The sequence below is a fragment of the Hyaena hyaena genome, unplaced genomic scaffold, assembly GCF_003009895.1.
Source record: "Hyaena hyaena isolate Hyena2069 unplaced genomic scaffold, ASM300989v1 scaffold_427, whole genome shotgun sequence".
Taxonomy (NCBI): domain Eukaryota; kingdom Metazoa; phylum Chordata; class Mammalia; order Carnivora; family Hyaenidae; genus Hyaena; species Hyaena hyaena.
Genome location: NW_024081064.1, coordinates 967,308 through 987,377, shown reverse-complemented (window position 1 = coordinate 987,377; position 20,070 = coordinate 967,308). Strand labels below are relative to the sequence as shown.

General features: G+C 47.7%; 1 protein-coding gene across 1 annotated transcript in view; it reads left to right on the top strand.

The window, feature by feature from the left end:
• Nucleotides 1-20,070, top strand: part of EML1 (EMAP like 1) — a 133,691-nt gene that overhangs the window by 99,150 nt on the left and 14,471 nt on the right. The window contains exons 7-16 of the mRNA XM_039252959.1: nucleotides 3,238-3,387; nucleotides 4,813-4,882; nucleotides 7,272-7,382; nucleotides 8,437-8,532; nucleotides 10,164-10,298; nucleotides 10,972-11,071; nucleotides 12,462-12,616; nucleotides 14,290-14,415; nucleotides 14,677-14,808; nucleotides 17,999-18,066. Of these exons, the coding sequence (XP_039108890.1) occupies nucleotides 3,238-3,387; nucleotides 4,813-4,882; nucleotides 7,272-7,382; nucleotides 8,437-8,532; nucleotides 10,164-10,298; nucleotides 10,972-11,071; nucleotides 12,462-12,616; nucleotides 14,290-14,415; nucleotides 14,677-14,808; nucleotides 17,999-18,066 (1,143 nt within the window). The remainder of the gene's footprint in view (nucleotides 1-3,237; nucleotides 3,388-4,812; nucleotides 4,883-7,271; nucleotides 7,383-8,436; nucleotides 8,533-10,163; nucleotides 10,299-10,971; nucleotides 11,072-12,461; nucleotides 12,617-14,289; nucleotides 14,416-14,676; nucleotides 14,809-17,998; nucleotides 18,067-20,070) is intronic.

Genomic DNA, 20,070 nt, shown 5'->3' with positions numbered 1-20,070 from the left:
ACCAGTTTAATTCCAAGCCCCAAATATAAATTCTGAGAAGTTGGTTTATTTATTTTTTTTTTTAAATGTTTTATTTATTTCTTAGGAGAGAGAGAGAGAGAGAGCGCGTGAGCAGGGGAGGGTCAGAGAGAGTGGGAGTCACAGACTGAAACAGGCTCCAGGCTCTGAGCTGGCAGTCAGCACAGAGCCCGACGCGGGGCTCGAACCCGTGAACTGCGAGATCATGACCTAAGCAAAAGTCGGACGCTCAACCGACTAAGCCACCCAGGCGCCCCTGGTTTATTTATTTTTTAAATATTTTTAAAATATATTTTTTAAGTGTATTATTTTGAGAGAGAGAGCACGAGAGGGGTAGAGGCAGAAAGAGAGGAAGAGAGAGAATCCCAAGCGGGTCTCGAACTCACAAACCAAGAGATCGTTACCTGAGCTGAAATCAAGACAGACACCCAATCAACTGAGCCACCCAGGGGCCCCTACGAAGTGGGTTCAAATCGATGCTGTTGTAATCAGTTGGAAGAATTACTATTTGAGGGGCACCTGGGTGGCTTAGTTGGTTAAGCGTCCGACTTTCGCTTAGGTCATGATCTCACAGTTCGTGGGTTCGAGCCCCGCGTCGGGCTCTGTGCTGACTGCCAGCTCAGAGCCTGGAGACTGTTTCGGTCTGTGACTCCCTCTCTCTCTGACCCTCCCCTGCTCATGCTGTCTCTCTCTCTCCTAGAAATAAATAAAACATTAAAAAAAATTAAAAAAGAATTAGTATTTGAAAGGATGGTATCATATTCTTTGGGAGTTTTCTAGAATCATCCTCTGTACCTAAATTTCTCTCCCAAAATATCTTTTTTATATTTTCAAATTCAGATGTCCTAAGCATTCATGAGCATCTGTTTTGGGACATGTAATTGAAGTGAGTCTTCTTTAAGTCAATAATGGCTTAAATTTTAGGGTAAATCATGGCTGGAAAACATTATTGAAAGCACATTTTTTTCTAGCCTAAGTTCTGTTCATATTTTAGAAGTTGTGAAGCAGTGGAAGCACCAAATAAATGGTACTTTTGTTAGATTATGTTTTCGCATCCACGTTCAAGTAAAGTTTTACTCTCAAAATAGTTTTCAAGGTTTGGAAGTATACATTCCAGAATCCTAATAGAGGAAATTATCCCCAAGGAGCTGGCGACTTGGGGGCAGGGAGGGTCTACAGTTTTTACCTTTTGCATATGTAGTGGGAGTGTCGTTTGAACCTTTCACAAGTACTTTTATAATGTAAAAAAAATTTTAAGTAAAAGATATAGCTCCTGGATTACAATAAAAAATGATTCACTCAATAAGGTATATACAAGCCAATCACCACTTTTTTAAAATGTTCTTAAGGTTTATTCATTTGTCAGAGACAGATCGTGAGTGGGGGAGGGGCAGAGACCAAGGGAGACACAGAATCCGAAGCAGGCTCCAGGCTCTGATCTGTCAGCACAGAGCCAGATGCGGGGCTCGAATTCATGAACCATGAGATCATGACCTGAGCCGAAGTCAGACAGTTAACCAACTAAGCCACCCAGGTGCCCCGTGAAGACTTTTAAAAAAGACTTTAAAATATAAGGAATGTGAAAGTTCAGAGGTTTTTGTTGTTGTTGTTTTTTGATTAGTCCTTATGACCTCACACTACTGAATAGTTGAGTCAATGTAGTCATTTAACATTTTCAGATCTATTTTGTTTTCCACAAAAGGTACAAATGCCGCAGCATACCTAGGGATTCCATTAATTTCCCAGCCGTGATTCTAGAACCAGACCGAGTCCTCTCATGAAGCTACAGGGTAGTGGTGATTTCAGTCCCCAAGTGGTAGATGTGCGTCTCAGGATGAGCATGGGATGAGAGATGGCAGCCAGCTGGGCCCGCCTTCTCTCCAGGACCCGGACTCCAGCCCTCTCCTGTGGAAGAACTGATATTCAGGAGGGAAGGGGAGTGCCCTGTAGGCCTGAGACTGAGGTAGATCTGAGCCGTGAGTAAGATAATTAGGGGTACGCAAGAAAGGCAACGGAAACGGAGGAGAAAACAAATTTTGGAGCAGAACATTCCAGCATTCTTGTGAAGGAAGTGTCAAAATACAGTTCCCAGGTGATTTTTATTCTAGAGCGAAGCTGGTACCATTTAACAGAATGTTACAGTAGTGGGCCTTTCACAAAACCAGCTTGGCAAAATTCATTTATTCAGTTTTAGAGATTTTAAGGAATCTCTACACCCAACGTGGGGCTCGAACTGACAACCCCAAAATAAAGAGTCATATGCTTCACCGACTGAGGCAGCCAGATGCCCACTGGCAAAATTTAAAGGCAAACTAGTCGTGGAGAAGATAGGCATTCCCGTAAAACCCAAATGGCTCAGCAAAGACATCTAGCCCCGGTTGTTGCTCCCAAGGTCTGTGATTGATCAGCTAAATTGAAGATGGTTCACTTTCTAGAAATTTCACAAATGTCTGATCCAGTTACCTTTAGTAAATAAAATAGTAAGTTCATTTGTGATCAAGCTGAAAAATTCACTTTCAAAATGTAGTATATAATTTCTAAAAACAAAGCCACAACTTCTTTTTTTTTGTAAACTTTCTTTATTCATAGAAGACATAATGACCTATATATAAGATCCAGTAGCATTTATGAAAAATTATTGGAACTGGTAAGTGATCTCATCAGTGTTGATAGGATCAATATTTAGAAGTCAATTATTTCTGTATATCTGCAATGAATAATTGGAAATTGAAATTCAAAACAACTTTTCCATAGCACAAAGCCACAACTTCTAAAAATAGGCATTCACCTCAACTCACTGACCAGTTCCAACTTTATTGCCTGCCTATGGGGAGTCAGGTGTATTTGACACTGAGTATTTCCAGTTTAATGTTACTTAAAATTTTTTTAACATTTGTTCATTTTTGAGAGACAGAGCATGAGCGGGGGAGGGGCAGAGAGAGAGAGAGAGGGAGACACAGACTCTGAAGCAGGCTCCAGGCTCCCAGCTGTCAGCACAGAGCCCAATGCGGGGCTTGAACCCTCGAACTGTGAGATCATGACCTGAGATAAAGTGAATGCTCAATCGACTGAGCCCAGGCGCCCCACAATCTAATGTTACTTAAATGAGAGAAGTTGATGGTACTGGTCTTAGAGAATGGTAGTGCCCGCTCCCGTTGAATAAAGCTGATGTTCTGTCCGCTCGGAAAGCAAATCAGATTTATCTTGACATACACAAAGCTATGGGTACCGGGGTCGCGACTGTCGTAACAACCTGTACTTGCTTCCGACGGGGGAGACGGTGTACTTCATCGCCTCCGTGGTGGTGCTGTACAACGTAGAAGAGCAGCTGCAGAGGCATTACGCCGGCCACAACGACGACGTCAAGTGGTGAGGCCTCACCCCTGTAGAAGTGGCATCAGTGGAAAGCAGTCAGGGTTGGGATATAACTAAAGAGAGGAGAAGAGCTCTGAGAAAATAAGATCTTTTGGAAAGGCTCCTTATGTTCCATGTTGTCTGCCGCCGGAGGTCTGCTAACCACCCATCTCTGTTTCGTTTTCTGTCCTTAGAGCATGTAGGCTTAACCAACCAGGTCACCCAAATCGTTCTCACAGACCCAGTGTGGGGGCCTTCTTAAACACAAATGCTAGTAGATTCTAATTTGGGTCTTTATTTTTTTAAAAAATTTAATGTTTATTTATTTTGGAGAGAGAGAGAGAGAGAGCAAGTGCACAAGCTGGGGAGAGGCAGAGAGACAGGGAGACAGAATCCAAAGCAGGCTCCAGGCTCTGAGCTGTCAGCAGAGCCTGACGTGGGACTCGAACCCACAAACACGAGATCATGACCTGAGCCGAAGTCAGGTGCTCAACTGACTGAGCCACCCATGTGGCCCTGGGTCTTTATTTTTTAATAGAAGTAAAAACATTCATATTTCTTTCTGGGCTTTCTGCAGTTCATTCATTTTTAATATATTCATAATCCACTTAGAGCTTTTGGAAGGATGGGTTGTAAACCAGGTGGATTTACCTATTTCTATTTGTCCTAGATCCCTGGTCAATTATAAAAATCCTGTTGGAAAAAGATGATATTTTGGAGGTGCCTGGGTGGCTCAGTAGGGTAAGCATATGACTTCGGCTCAGGTCATGATCTCACAGTTCGTGGGTTTGAGCCCTGCATCAGGCTCTGTGCTGACAGCTCAGACCCTGGAACCTGCTTTGGATTCTGTCTTCCTCTCTCTCTGCCCCTCCCCCACTCACGCTCTGTCTCTCTCCTCTCTCTCTCTCAAAAAATAAACATTAAAAAATGTTTTTAAAGATGATATTTTGCTGTTTAACGTACTTAATCAAGGTTGTTGTAGACTTAGTATTTTCCAAGCAAAGGACGCTTTTTCCTTGAGTTTGGAAATTCTTGAGAAAGGATGGAATGATTTAGGCACTGTTTGCCCACAGTTCTTGGGGTGCTCGGAGGCTCTGTGGTGAGTCCATAACAAGTCAGGCACCATACAGTTCTTGTATTTAAAGGGTTTTTAAAAAAATGTTTGATTTATTTCTGAGAGAGAGAGAGGGAGAGAGGGAGGGAGGGAGGGAGACGCAGAATCTGAATCAGTCTCCAGGCTCTGAGCTGTCTGCACAGAGCCCGACGTGGGGCTCAAACCCACAAACCTTGAGATCATGGCCTTAGCCGAAGTCGGATGCTTAACCGACTGAGCCACCCAGGTGCCCCTATATTTAAAGTTTTGACTAGATTCTTCGTGGTCAAGAGAAAAGTAAAGCTTACTTTTAAAGAGTGGATGTTTTATAAATACCCTCTTTTCAGCCTTGCAGTTCACCCCGACAGGATCACATTAGCCACGGGACAAGTCGCTGGCACATCTAAGGATGGAAAAGTGAGTTGTCTTACCTTTCGTATATTTATAACAAACTGTTAACTCAGTATAATCTTCTGGAAACCTTGTGCTGATGAATAAGCCTGCCCAGACACAGCTGAATGCTTCTTAATCCCTCAATAGAATTTTTTATTGCAGATTTTCTAACAGTGACCTTAAAAACCCCTCAAACTTAGCTTAATTTCAGCCAGTTTTTAAATAGCCTTGTTCTCGCTTAAGAATTCGGCGATTCTTATGTGTAGCAACATGGATGGACCTTGAGGGTGTTATGCTGAGCGAAATAAGTCAGGCAGAGAAGGACAAATACCATATGTTTGCACGTATAGGAGGATTAGGAGGNAAGACATTTTTTAGGTTTATTTATTTTGAGAGATAGAGAAGAGGAGGGGCAGAGAAAAAAAGGGAGAGAGAGAATCCCAGGCAGGCTCTGTGCTGCCAGAGTGGAGACTGGTGCGGGGCTCAAACTCATGAACTGTGAGATCATGACCTGAGCTGAAACCAAGAGTTGGACCCTTAACTGACTGAGCCACCCAGGTGTCCCTTGAATATTGGTTTTTAATCAAATATATTATTAATTGCTTCTTGCTCTTATGATAAAGAATCATCTATTCATGACAGAACTTTTAGAAAGTACAGATGAACTAAAAGAAGAAAACAAAGATGTTCCCTAGCTCATTATTAGCAATAAATATACTTGGCATTTTAGTATATCTGTCTCATCTTTATTATGCAAATATGTGTACCCTATACACACACACATATAGTACATATGCTTTTATTATCTATCATACTATATATGTATAGTATATATGATTGTACCATATAGTTTTATAATTTTCCTTTTTCCTCTGATCATTCTACTTTTATTTGATATATTTTTTTAAATACCTAAAAAATCATAGCATTGTAAGGAGCACTGAGAATACAGTTGGATCAAAGGAAATATACATGGCTTATTTAATCAGTCTTCTATTACTTGACATTTAGATTTTTCCAAATATTTTGCTATAATCAGCACACATATAAGTAAATCTTTGCAAATATCCATGACTATTTCCTGAAAAAGTGAAACTGTGGGTCCAAGAGTAAGTAAAATTGCAAAAGATTTGATATGTTTTAGCAAATTGTCTTCTAGAAAGTTATGAAATAATTTCAGTGTCATTTAGTTATTTAAAAACTTGATAAATGTTCCTGCCCAGAAAATTGTTGATTAAAAACATTGAGCCAGAGAGAACCAATGACAAGATTTTAGAGAAAACTAATAAATCTTTCTTCCCCAAATTATATGTTCATTAGTCAGTATTCTTTGGGGACAATTGTTTGTTCAAATGTATTGTACCTTGTCCATATTTATTTATTTATTTATTTTTTTTGAATCTCAACCAAATGCTATTTTATTTATTTATTTTTTTACAAATAGTTTATTGTCAAATTAGTTTCTACATAACACTCAGTGCTCATCCCCAAAGTGCCCTCCTCCATGCCCATCCCCCCCTTCCCCCCACACCCATCAGTCCTCAGTTTTTGTCAGCTTTTTAAAGTCTTCTAAATTAGTAGCAAACCGTTTGCTCCCCCCTCTAGTGGGTGATTAGTGTATTGCAGTGTCTGGCCTTGAAACTGAATCAGAACTGTAGAGCCATGGAAACGGTGAAAGCCATCTGAGCCAGCCCTTCAATTCACGTGCCGAGAAGTGCAGAGAGGCCAGGAGAACTTTCTGCAGATGCCCAGCTACTCGGAGCAAGTCCAGTCTAGAGGCTGCTGCAGTGACTCGGCCCACTCTGTCCACTAACCATCTAATGCCAGTCCTTTTCCTGATTAATCTGCTCAGGGTTCTGTGCCGCTTTCTTCTACTGAGGGAGACAAATCTTAGGATCATTCACCTGAGAACACAACTGAGAGGGTTTGGAACAAATCGTAACAATTCTAACTGTCATCCGTGTCTGACCGATTGCCTGTTTTGCTCCTGTGAGGCCCAAATGTCAATACTATTTGGTGGTGACCATCTTGCTGAATTGAGACTAATTTACATCTTAGTAATCATACGGACTTAAAGGAATATGAGGTTCCGTTTTCCCTGTCAGTTTTCATTTTTAAAATTCAGACGCATCTCAGTGTATAAGTTAGAATATCAGCTCCTGTGATACAGCTATGAAGACTTGGCTGTTAAAAATTTAAAACCTGCTGGACCTCCCCTAAAGTTAAATTGGCCACTTGGGGCCCTGACCTCCCAAAGCCATTGGGAATGTTTCATTTATGTTAAAAGGCAGAGTCTTCAAATGCAGAGAAAGACCTTCGGTTTGGACAGAATTGAAGTAATCCTGCAGCTTTGAGGTAAAGATACATTTGTATGATCGTCACAACGGGTGACTCTGCATTTCCTTCCAAACAGCAATTGCCGCCCCACGTGCGCATCTGGGACTCTGTGACGCTGAACACACTGCATGTCATTGGAGTCGGGTTTTTTGACCGAGCCGTCACCTGTATTGCATTCTCAAAATCTGTAAGTATGGGCCCTGTGGGTCCTCATGTCCTTGCCCCTAGAGAGGAGAGGATCGGCTCAAGGTTGAAGAGGGAGGAAGCTAACCCGCTCTGCTACCTGGTGCCTGCACAGATTTGCATGCTGAAACTGTCCTGCTTCCCCGGTCCCCTCAGGGTGACACATGATGGGTGGAGGCCCTGCAGCACCGGCTTCATGTTCCTTGAGGCCGTTTGCCGACTCTGGCCTTGAATTTCACCTGCCCCTTGGTAGGCGGCCCGAGCGTGTCTCCACCTCCCCCCCACCACCACCCGGACTGCCTGTCCCTAAGCAGGAGTTGGAGGGGCCTCATGGTCTCCCAGTCTCCTCAGGATATGCCCATTTGACAGATCCACCCTCTAAGCCGCTGTTTCAGAAACTTAACATTCACACATGCGTGCACGTGTTTACATCAGAATGCCACGAGCCGCAGCCCCAGACTTTGCTCCTGCACCGCCTCCCAGTAACAGACCTACGTTCATCACACACGTGTGCCCTGTGTGCCGCGGGCACTGGCTCCTCCAGAAGGGGGTCCTGCAGCCCCTTTGCAGGCTGGTCTTCATAGAAGTGATGGGGCAGGGCCACCCCGACCCCTCTCTGCCCCTCCTGTCCCGCCATCACCCAGCATCCACCTGCCCTCCCCGAATGGCCAGGGAAGCTGGTCCCCAAAGCCGTGTGTACGTGTTCTTTAGCCAAAATGGACTCTTCATTAAAAGTAAAATTAATGTGGGGCTCCTGAGTGGCTCAGTTGGTTAACCATCTGACTTGGGCTCAGGTCATGATCTCATGGTTCGTGGGTTCGAGCCCGTGTCAGGCTGTGTGCTGACAGCTAGCTCAGAACCTGGAGCCTGCTTCGTATTCTGTGTCTCCCTCTCTCTCTGACCCTCCCCCGCTCACATTGCCTCTCTCTCTCTCTCTCTCTCTCTCTCAGAAATAAATAAAATATTTTTTAAAAAGTAAAATTAATGTTCATTTTAATGACTTTTAACCTATTTTATTCTCAAATGTAGTCTTCCTGTGAATGCCTCTTCTTTTCCAGAACGGAGGAAGCAATCTCTGTGCCGTGGACGACTCCAACGACCACGTGCTGTCCGTGTGGGACTGGCAGAGGGAAGAGCGGCTGGCTGATGTGAAGGTCTCTCTCCACACCTCATGCTGGGCTGTGCTAGAATCTCCCTGCTTGGACCCTCCTTCCAGCTGGCTCCTGGGCCCGTTTCCTGCTTCTGAGCCGGCCAGTGGGCTCCCCATTCCCGACGTGGCCCCCGGGCATGACGCGTCCCCTGAGAATCCCCCCCAACCTCATCTCCCCTCCCAGGGTGCCATCCTGGGTCCTGGTGGGGTTCCTTCCTATCGTCATGATATCTGTAAGGTCGTTTTCTTCCTCATTCTACAGCCCCTCCCCTCTTAACCCACTCCGTCCTTCACTGTTCTCTGCTGCTTTGTTTCGTTCAACAAACGTGCCCTTTCGCTGGGGGCGGTGCGCTGCAGACACGATAAGGGAGATGTGCCCACTGCCCAGCTGGGGAGGGGACAGGTCGGGAGCAGCTGAGGGCTGAGGGACAGGTCAGCACAGCCAGCTCGGGGCTCGTCCAAAGCTGAGGAGCCTCAGGAAAGGCGAGCAAGGGCCTTGCCCGATCCCAGGCCCCTCCCCCCACCCTCATTCCCCCCCCCCCAGTGCAACTCCTCCTGTGGGGTGCCCTAGGGCTTCCCTTCATGGCCACAGAGCTTTGCTGAAGCTTTCTTGTGTTTTCCTCCCATTAAAATCGTGAATGGATCCCAGTTTCTGCAGAATTGACTTCAGCTTTCTCATCCTGTCATCCGTTAACCTTAGATCACCTTACTTCCCCAACGTTAGGATTAGCGCTGGATCGCCTTACCTTTCTCTCTTGAGCGTCTGGGATGCGGGGTCTGTATTCTAATCCGGCACGTTTCCTAGCACCTGTTTTCATGCTGCAGCCCTGCTTTCTCATATTTTGGTCAAGTATTTCAGTTCTGGCTATGCTGCTGGGTTGGAAGTAAACAGGGGCAAGTTATTACCCAGGCGTAATAGCATATAGCTGAATTTCAGGCAGAAGAAACAGTCAGGGTCAGCTTCCTGCAACAAGGGGACAGGTCCTGGAAATCAAGGTGACAGGGTCGGAGTTGGTAGAATGGCACGGAGAGAGCCAGATCCCCAGCCCTGGAAACTGGCTTGGTCACCAGACCAGCAGCAGAGTGCTAGGAATTAAACCAAGAAGCACCCTCAGAGCAAACAAGGCAGCCGAAGTCAGCCAGCAACACGGAGCTGTATAAAATCCAGGTTCCTGGGCCCCTCCCAGAGATTCCAGTCACTAGATGGAGATGAGGTCTGACATCTGCATGTTAACACACATCAGGCAGTTCTGTCATTCAGCCATGGCTGGGAATCTGAGTTGGGAAGATGAGAGCAAATTCTTGTGATTTTTAAGTCTCCACTGTCCCCTAACCCAGCCCTTCATCAGAAGCATGCTGTGTGCCGGCTCTGTGTAGGGTCCTGTGGGGAGCCCACAGAGAGAGGACCCGTGGTCCCTGTCCTCGGGGCTCCTGTCCAGTGGGGGAGACAGACAAGGAGAAGTTAAGGCAAACAGCAAATATACACTGAGTGTTTGTGGAAGATGAGTTCACTGGGGAGAAACATCAAAAGGCACAGTGCTTAACTGAATGAGTTATTTATTTGTGGTTCCGATGTTATTTATTTTAAGTGTCCTAAGAGATCTGAGGCATTTGATTCTCCTGTTTTTCTCCAAGTGTTCTAACGAAGCTGTATTTGCTGCGGATTTCCACCCCACGGACACAAATATAATAGTTACCTGTGGAAAATCACATCTCTACTTTTGGACCTTAGAAGGAAACTCCCTTATTAAGAAGCAAGGATTGTTCGAGGTAACGTTAAGTTACACTTGTTTTATTCTTCCCTGGGTGGTGCGTGTGATCAGCTCTCTTCTAAGGGAGCTTAGAATTTGTTTTAATTGGCAAATGTGCGAGTCTCTGGGGGGTGTAGTGATAAAGACTATTCCTGGGGATCCCTCACAGAATTGGGGAGCTCCCTGTGTCTCTATTGGTAACAGTGGTTATACCGAAAAGGAAAGATGGATCAACACAGAGAGAAGCTCAGGGAAGGATGCCCTGGGGGCAGGGCAGCCCCCTCCCACCTTATGGTGGTTGCAAATAAGCAAGAAGGCGCACAGGCCTTGTCAGTACCAGGGACAGCGCCGCCTCCTCTATGGCGCCTTTGCCACTACCCAGGCCACTGAGTTAGGGCTGCTTTACTCGGGTGTCAGGGCCCTGTTCCTAAAGCTCTAGTCATGACAGCCCAGCCCGCTCCGCAGCCCCTCCAACCCCCTCCTCTGCTCCAACTGTCTGCAGCTTTATCATTACCGGAAACGTCTTTTAGAGCAGCTAATCTCATGGCATGATTTATGTAATGAGGGATGAAAACGAAAGGCGCAGGGTGTCGTAGCAGAAGCTAGCACCAGGCCGCTTCAGGGTTCTGTGATTCTGGGTGCTATTCATACATCTTGACTCAATGTGTACGTATATTCCCAACAATCTGTAGAAGCAAGAAAAGCCAAAGTTCGTCCTCTGCGTGACTTTTTCTGAAAATGGCGACACCATTACCGGAGATTCAAGCGGCAACATCTTGGTGTGGGGAAAAGGTAACACGTCATTGGTCCCAGAGCACAGGCTTTTAGGGGAACGTTATAAGAAGCCAAACGTGACTTCTCCAAGAACTGTCTGTTAATAGAAATGATAGGATTACAGTAAAATCCTGAGTTCTCTAGGTACATACATACATGTGTAACTTGAAACTTTAAGACTAGAGCAGGTGATGAGGGACCTGGGTGGCTCAGTCGGTTAAGCGTCCGACTTCGGCTCAGGTCATGATCTCACGGTTTGTGGGTTTGAGCCCCACGTTGGGCTCTGTGCTGACAGCTCACAGCCTGGAGCCTGTTTCAGATTCTGTGTCTCCCTCTCTCTCTGACCCTCCCCTGCTCACGGTGTCTCTCTCTCTCTGTCTCAGAAATAAATAAAACATTAAAAAAAAAAAAGACTAGAGCAGACGAAAACAAGAATAGTCACATTCTATCATTACAAAAGGCTCTTTAAGCCCAAAGTAGTTTGATGGAATAGCTTTATTAGGAGATTAGGAGATCTCTTAACAATTTATAATGATGAAGGTGTCACTGACTGTTTATTGAGCTGTAAGATACTTAAATAAATTTCTGGTCCACACGGCCCCTGGGAGACAGCCGCAGGGCAGCGTGCTGGACATGGGAAGGAAAAACACGCCATCCCTGCCCTTACAGGACTCTAAGTCTGGGTTGGGGTGAAGGTGGAAAGAGACCCATGGATGCAATTACAGACTAACATGGCAACTTCTCTAGTGTCCTTCCTACTACGTGAGCAAGTCATCAAACATCGCTCCATTTCAGGCTTGGCACAACCCTGGGGGGTGAGCAAGAGCCCCATTACACAAAGGGGACACTGAGGTATAGGGTCACCAAGTCACTTGTCAAGGGACAGACAGCACGTTAGGATGTAAACCCCAGGGGCGCCTGGGTGGCTTAGTCGGTTAAGCGTCCGACTTTCGCTTGAGTCATGATCTCGCGGTTCGTGGGTTCGGGCCCCGCGTCGGGCTCTGTGCTGACTGCCAGCTCAGGGCCTGGAGCCTGTTTCAGTCTGTGACTCCCTCTCTCTCTGACCCTCCCCAGCTCACGCTGTCTCTCTCTCCTGGAAATAAATAGAACATTAGAAAAAAGAAAAAAAGAAAAAAAAAAAAAAGGATGTAAACCCCAGTCCCTGTTTTCTGCCACGTGGACTCCCCCATGCTCTCTCTGTCATTGTGGGAGAATTCTCCTGAATTCTAAAGTAGCCCAGGGCATGGCTGTCTGGTGTTTTGTGAGCTTCTAGAAACTGCACCCCGGAGACACGCACTGCAGAGATGTCCTAACTGACAGGATCGCTTTTCAAAACAAAAATGAAATGTGGGGTATGGAGGCGAGCCTTTTGGTGACATACTGAGGATGCTTTTCCTTCTGTGTCTAGGTACAAATCGGATAAGCTATGCAGTTCAAGGGGCCCATGAGGGCGGCATTTTTGCACTTTGTATGTTGAGGGATGGCACACTGGTGTCGGGAGGAGGGAAGGACCGAAAGCTCATTTCTTGGAATGGAAACTATCAGAAACTTCGTAAAACTGAGGTAAGACAGCAAGCAGCAGTATCAAAACTCACCTTGAACCTAAAACTGTTATATTAACCAGTTTCCTCATTCATGTGAAATCTTTAGTTTACAGTTTTGAAAATGATTTCGATGAGGTTTTATTAAGTGGGATAACATTCTATTAAAATCGTGGAGGCAGTTTAACAACTAAAATGGAATTTGGTTTATAAAATGTCAGGTTATAATGTGTTTGACATTCAGAATATCTTTATGAAAGGACGATCTCACTTTTCCAAGGGAATGTTACCCACGTTATGATTTTTCATTAAAATCTTTCTTCCCTTCCCACTTTAATTTCTAGGTGTTACTTTGGAGACATGATCACTAATGTTTATTGAGTATTACTTTGTACATGGCCAAATGGTAACACATTTCTCTAAAGCTCTAACTCCTTTTAGTATCTATTTTACCTCCTCGTTACATCAGCAGCCCTGCACACCAGTGGGAATTCCAGGCAAGAAATTTAATATGCCTTCCACACCCTCACTGAATTTTCTGTCCCAGGTCCCAGGGAAGTTATGAGCAGACAGACATCAAGGTCGGCATCATTCTGAAGGTTGATGGTCTTTATCCTTAGAGTAGAATGGACATGTTCTAGAACTTTTCCAACTTCTTTTCTTTTGTTTTATTTTTCAATGTTTATTTTTGTTTTCTTTTTTAAATTTTTTAATGTTTTATTTATTTTTGAGAGAGAGTTAGAGACACTGTGAGCAGGGGAGGGTCAGAGAGAGAGAGGGAGACACAGAATTTGAAGCAGGTTCCAGGCTCTGAGCTGTCAGCACAGAGCCTGACTTGGTTCTCAAACCCATTAACTGTGAGATCATGACCTGAGCCGAAGTTAGACGCTGGACCGACTGAGCCACCCAAACACCCCTATGTTTATTTTTGAGACAGAGAGAAACAGATTGTGAGCAGGGGAGGGGCAGAGAGAGAGAGGGAGACACAGAATCTGAAGCAGGCTCCAGGCTCTGAGCTGTCAGCACAGAGCCTGACGTGGATCTCAAACCCACAAACCGAGATCATGACCTGAGCCAAAGTCAGACACTTAACCGAGTGAGATACCCAGGCCACCCAGGCATCACTGAATGTTAATTTTTTTTTAATTGACATAAAATTCACACAAAATAAAATAGCCATTTTATTTTTAAAGGTTTTTTTAAAAATTTATTTTTTAACGTTTATTATTTTGAGAGAGAGAAAGACAGAGTACCAGCAGGGGAGGGTCAGAGAGAGAAGGAGACATGGAATCCGAAGCAGCTCCAGGCTCTGAGCTGTCAGCACAGCTGTTATTTCTTATTTCTTAATCTTAGCAAGAAAAAAATGCTTCATTCTTTATTGGTTTTTTAACAACCTTACTCTTGCTGATTCTTTTAAGGTACATACATGTTTGGAGTTTAAAAGTCAGATTTCGGATTTTGATCATTCACTCAACAAATGCTGGCCATGAACCTTTCTTTCCATGTTGTATGTGTGTACGTGTGTGCGTGTGTGCGTGTGTACGTGTGTGTGTGTGTGTGTGTGTGTGTGTGTGTGTGAGAGAGAGAGAGAGAGAGAGAGATGGGAGGGGAGCTATCATCATGATACATAAACAGGTATTTTCAATGGCAGAGCTAATATTTAATGACATTTTCGATCTTTCCTCTTCACTTCAGATTCCGGAGCAGTTTGGTCCAATCCGGACGGTGGCCGAGGGGAAGGGCGACGTCATCTTGATCGGCACAACCAGAAACTTTGTTCTGCAGGGCACCTTGTCCGGGGGCTTTGCACCCATCACTCAGGTGCGTTCCGGCTCAGCGGGCCCGCCTCATGTTACGTGCTGTTAGAATATAATAAAGTATTACACAGAAATCACTCCTTTGTTTGAGACCAACGTGACCTTCCTCAGATCAGCGCTTCAGTTCCTGCCATGACTTAGGTCGGGCAGGAGGGGAAGCCGAGGAGGGCCGTGTGAGGTGGGCGCATGCCGTGGGCGGGTACCCCCCCGCCATGGCTCCAAGTGTTGACGGGCGCGTTTCAGTGAGCCTCCCCTGTGTTTGCAGGGCCACACTGACGAGCTCTGGGGACTGGCCATCCATGCCTCGAAACCTCAGTTCTTGACCTGTGGGCATGACAGGCACGCCACTCTCTGGGACGCTGTTGGCCACCGGCCCGTCTGGGACAAAATAATAGAGGTAGACGTGCACGTTACATTCCATTTTTCTTATACCAGTTCATCTAGAATGTGTTCATTTATTTTTTTGGCATGAAATTTTGATAGTGACATAAAACTCTCCCAAAGTAGACGTCACCGGGTTTACCTCCTTCGAATGGCATTGCTTTAATTGCTTCAAGTGGCATCATCCATGGAATTCTGAATGTGCTGCTGAATTTTTCAACAGCAAGTTAGCCTTCCGGAGCTGGGCTTTGGGGTCTCCTGAGGGCAGAGTCCTTAACTGGCTTCCGTGCTGAGAAACCCTTGTGATGAGCCCGCATCCTGTTTACGGTGTACCTTTGGAATGAGAGTGTATGCATATGACTTAACGTATCTCTTCAGTTTGAGTTTGATGACGATGCTCTAGTCTGGGTTTTCTTTTTAATTTTTTAAGTTTATTTACTTTGAGAGACAGAGCAGAAGAGGGGCACAGAGAGAGAGAGAATCCCAGGCAGGCTCTGTGCTATCAGCATAGAACCCGACACAGGGCTCGAACCCACAAACTGTGAGATCATGACCTGAGTCAAGATCAAGAGTCGGACGCTTAACCAACTGAGCCACTCAGGCGCCCATATGATGCGTTAGTGTTAAAGTCAGCAACTCTGTGATCTTTGCAAAAGGAACTCAGATTACCCGTCAGAGTGCTGAAATCTCTTCTCCCTATGCGGAACATGGTAGCGGCTACAGTTAGTGAGCACCAGGCACCGTATGTGTATTATCCTTGATCCTGGCAGCAGCGTGTGGTGGTTAGAGTGGTGGTTAGGTAGTTAGCAGAGTGGTGGTACAGACGTAGAAACTGAGGCTTAGGAAACTCAACTAGCTTGCCATGGTCGCTAAGTCAGTAAGCGACAAAGCCAGCATTTACACCCAGGGTCTTCCACCGCATGGGACCCCAGTGAGTCTACAGTACATCCTGGGTGGCCTGTGCCCTTGCTGACGTGGCCAGTCCGGGGACAGGGGCGGCCCCTCTGCAGACCCCATTCCTCCTCTTAGCCCCCACAGAGGCCCCGGCTCTTCCCAGCCGGGTGAACCCGCACTTCAGCCCTTTCATTTTGGAGAAGGTCACCAAGGGTCTAGAGCTGGCCGTCCCCGGCAGAGCTGAGCACGGTGGCGACAAAGCCAGAGGAAAGCGTGGGTGCGGCCCAGCCAGTAGGGTGGGCTGAAGGAAGCGCTGTCCTGTGTTGTACCTGTCCTGGGGGGAAGGGGGACTTGGAGGGACAGGTGAGGGATACCCGAGGGGGCTGCACGCAGGTGATGATGACCTTCAGGCACGGCAGTGGCCGTGGTGGTCGGGGACGGCGGCCTCCCCCGCTGCTCGGTGGCAGCCCCGCTGGAAGCAGTACCAGCCTCCCCCTCCCGCCCCCTCCCCTGACTGTCCGCCCCGCAGCCTGCCGTGGGGGAGGGGCTCAGAGCCAGCACCTGAAAGCTCTGTGCTGAAGTCCTAGAGCCTCTGACACTGGCCGCGTGCCTTTGGACACGTGTACCCGTGGGTCTTCCTCTCCAAAACGTCCCGAGCCTGAGTGATCATGCGGTACAGCTTCACGTGGAGGCGATGTCCCTCCACGTGTCAGTGGCGGCTCCGAACTCGGTCCCGGCCCCCGCTGTGGGAGAAACACCGCAATAACAGAATCAGTACCTTAAAAGTCTCCAGTCTCTTATTTTCTGAGTCCATCCACTCGTGTCTGGTGCCTCTTTCTGTTTCCAGTCCCGTGGGAATTCCTTTCCTACTCTCCTGTCCTTAGTCTCCTCTCACTGCAGTGCATTCTAGGCACTTCTACCAAGTGATCCGTAGAAAACACAGATTCAATCATGTCACACTTTTTTCTTAAGACTTTATTATTTTGAAGTAATCTCCCCACCCAACGTGGGGCTCGAACTCACGACCCTGAGATCAAGAGCCACACGCTCCCACTGACTCAGCCAGCCAGGTGCCCCAATCATGTCACTCTTTTTACGGAAAGAAAAATAATCACCATCACTGCTGTATTATTTTCCAGTGGCCGTAGCCCTTCACGTGGTAGTGCCTCCTCCATCATTGGCACCATCTGCACGCTTTCCCGTCCCCCCCCCGGAACATTCCGCATTGTAAACGCCCTGACTCTCTACCTGTTGTTCCTCAAATACGGCCCCAAACTGTGTTGTTTCTACCTCTTGATCATGCTGTCATCCCTTTCACACCTGATCCAAGAAAATACTGATGGGAACATCCACTTCCTCCTTCACCACCGATGACGCTGTGCGTGACGGCCTGGGTCGGAGGAGCTCTGCACCAGGAAGCGTCCAGCCAGCCTCCCCGTCAAACTTCATCTAACTCTCTCTCCCCTGTGACTTGACCGCTTGCTTTTACCTCTGTCATTGACCACATTCTCACTTGTGTCAGAGTTAGTGACGAACACGTTAGTAACAAACACTGGATCCAAACCTGGATGTGCCTCACCCATCTCGAGATCCCTCCAGGGCTGCCGTGGTGTGCTGCGCCCAGCAGGCACTCGCCCAGGGTCCCCTGCGGACACTGGGCACGCCGGACATATTTCTGGGCAAATGAAGCATACCTATTCGACAGGCTTACCGTTCAGTGTGGGGGTCAACCGAGTCTTCCTCCAGGACTTGGAGGGAGAGTGTTTACCTGTTGGCCTGTCATCTGATTACTGTAGGTATGAAAAGATAGAAGACGGGGAGAGAAAAGTTCTAAAGGGACACAAGTTTAGTATTATTGACATGTGACCTTCGTCGGAGTAGGAAAACAGTCTCCTCTCTTGGAGAGAAAGGCGACGTTTATTTTATTTTTTTTTTTATTTTTACATTTATTTATTTTTGAGAGACAGAGAGAGACAGAGCGTGAGCAGGGAAGGGGTAGAGAGAGAGGGAGACACAGAATCTGAAACAGGCTCCAGGCTCTGAGCTGTCAGCACAGAGCCCAACGCGGGGCTTGAACTCATGACCTGTGAGATCATGACCTTAGCCGAAGTCGGACCCTTAACCGACTGAGCCCCCCAGGTGCCCCAGGAAACATTTAGTTTAAATGGGACCGTGTAGCCCTTTGGAAGAGCCGTGTGTGTGTGTGTGTGTGTGTGTGTGTGTGTGTGTGTGTGTGTATACATGCGTGCGTGTGTTTTCTGCAGTCGTGCTGTGTCTGGCCATCAATTTACACTTCCTTTAAAATATTTTAGGACCCAGCTCAGTCTTCTGGTTTTCATCCTTCAGGGTCTGTGGTTGCAGTCGGAACACTGACTGGGAGGTAAGTCCATGCCAGCATGGCTTGTGCCCTCAGAGTCCGTGGAAAAGCGGCTGCTATCTGTGTTTCCCCGGGGATGGGGACGGGCGTGGTCTAGCTCTTGCTGTCCCTCTCAGCTTCCAGCAACTGACCAAGGACTAAGTCACGTCTCGACAGTAACAGGAAAGACAATGGTCCTTGCATTTGGGACCGTGGGAGAATCTCAGGGACGCTATGGACCCTTCTCCTAGAAAAGGCCCCCCACCCCCACCATCTACACACACACATGCACGTGCTTCTCTACAGTTTGGGGATATTTTGGGAGCTCCTCAAGCCCTGACCTGCAGGCTGTGGGAGGGACCTCAGCTCTGGGATCCGGCGAGAAAGCATTTCAAAGCTCTGAGAATTTAAAGATGCTTTTTCTTGCTGCCCTTTCAAAATGGTAGAAACTGCCCAGATCCTGAGGCTCAGATTCAGATTCCAGTAACACTTACGTACCACGCGCCTCCCATGTGCCGGGCAGGAGGCCTGCACTTGAATCCCTGCTGTGCCGCTGGGCAGCAATGTGTCTCCCAGCCAGTTAAACAACCTCTCTGGGTTGTTGCTTTTTTATGGATTTTGACAGCAGTGTCTGCCCGGCCACACAGCTGCTGATTGAAGGCGACAGTATCTGCAGCATTTTACGGGGCTGCCTGGGAGGCAGGACGGCGGTTAGCGTTATTATCGTTTTGTATATTTTGATTGCACTTTTATACTCTTTGTCATGGTACATATGCTTATTGTGGTTTCATTCAAATATGTTTGGCGGTTTCCTACCTTCTTTCCTCTCTGGAAAGCGAACCCCTTGGGCCCTGTTGTGATGACTATGGGGTGAGTGTAAGGAAAGAGTGGCCATTCGCAAGTCACAGGCAGCAGTGCTGGCATTCTGTTGGCATTTCATAGCCAATAGAATTCTTCATGAAAATGTTTGTGTGCGCGCGCTTGCACACACACACACACACACACACACACTCCTTCCTTTTAACTCTCAGTGGACGCTTCAGACTCAGGCTCTGACGAATGGCTGATGGCCGGTTATCGCCAGACCAGCTTGCGACCGTGGCAGTAGGACGGGGGCCGGTGACAGTGTCGGGAAGCTCAGAACCACAGACAGGGGCCTGCGGGCGGGAGAGATGGCAGGTGGCACCTGGTCCCCCCCACATACGCCTGCCCCATCTCTGGTCCAAGGGCCACCCTTAGCCTGGTCGGCCCCAGCCCCTCTGCTTCTGGTGTTCTGACCTCTGTTCATGTTAGATGGACGTTAACAGTAAACGGTTGCTGGAGATGCAAGGAATCAGTCGGGGTGCCACACCCAGAATCCAGGGGCCAGCCCGTCCCATTGGGAGGCCGTGTTTGGGCCCAACTGGAAGTTGGAGAACAGTAGTGCCGCGCGGTGGGCACGCCCGCAGAATGCACGCCATCGGGGGTCCCCGAGGTCTGAAACCACCGCAGCAGGGCACCCACAGTCCTTTTCAACGCCAAGACCCCTGCAGTCCCGGTGACTGCACCCCCCCGAGAACACACAGGCAGGAGAGCGCGATCATTCCACAGCTCACGCTTACCGAGTCCCACATCCTCGTCGGAGGGCGCGAAGCTCGTGCGTACGCGTGTAGCTCTGCACAGCAGTTGAGGACACAGAGCCCAGACCGGTCCTGCACCTGACCCTGCCTCACCCCACCCCCTCCACCCTTGCCGTCCCCTGGCCGGTGCACGCCACCGTTCGTGGACGCTCAGACACCACGACGCTCTCCCAGCGCCCCCCACCCCCCGCTGCCAGGCCTGCTCTCGGGGTAAGAGCCCTTGCAGGCAGCCCCCTCATGCTCCCTCTGGCCACGGGCCCGGCGTTAGGTGTGGGTCCACCTTCCCTGCCCAGGGCTCCCTGACCTTTTACATGTAAGTGGCAAAATGCAGACACTGAGGACCTGTCGCCACACTGGAATGGAATCGTTGCGAGGGGAAGCCAGGGTGCTGCTGCTTTCTTTAGGAAAT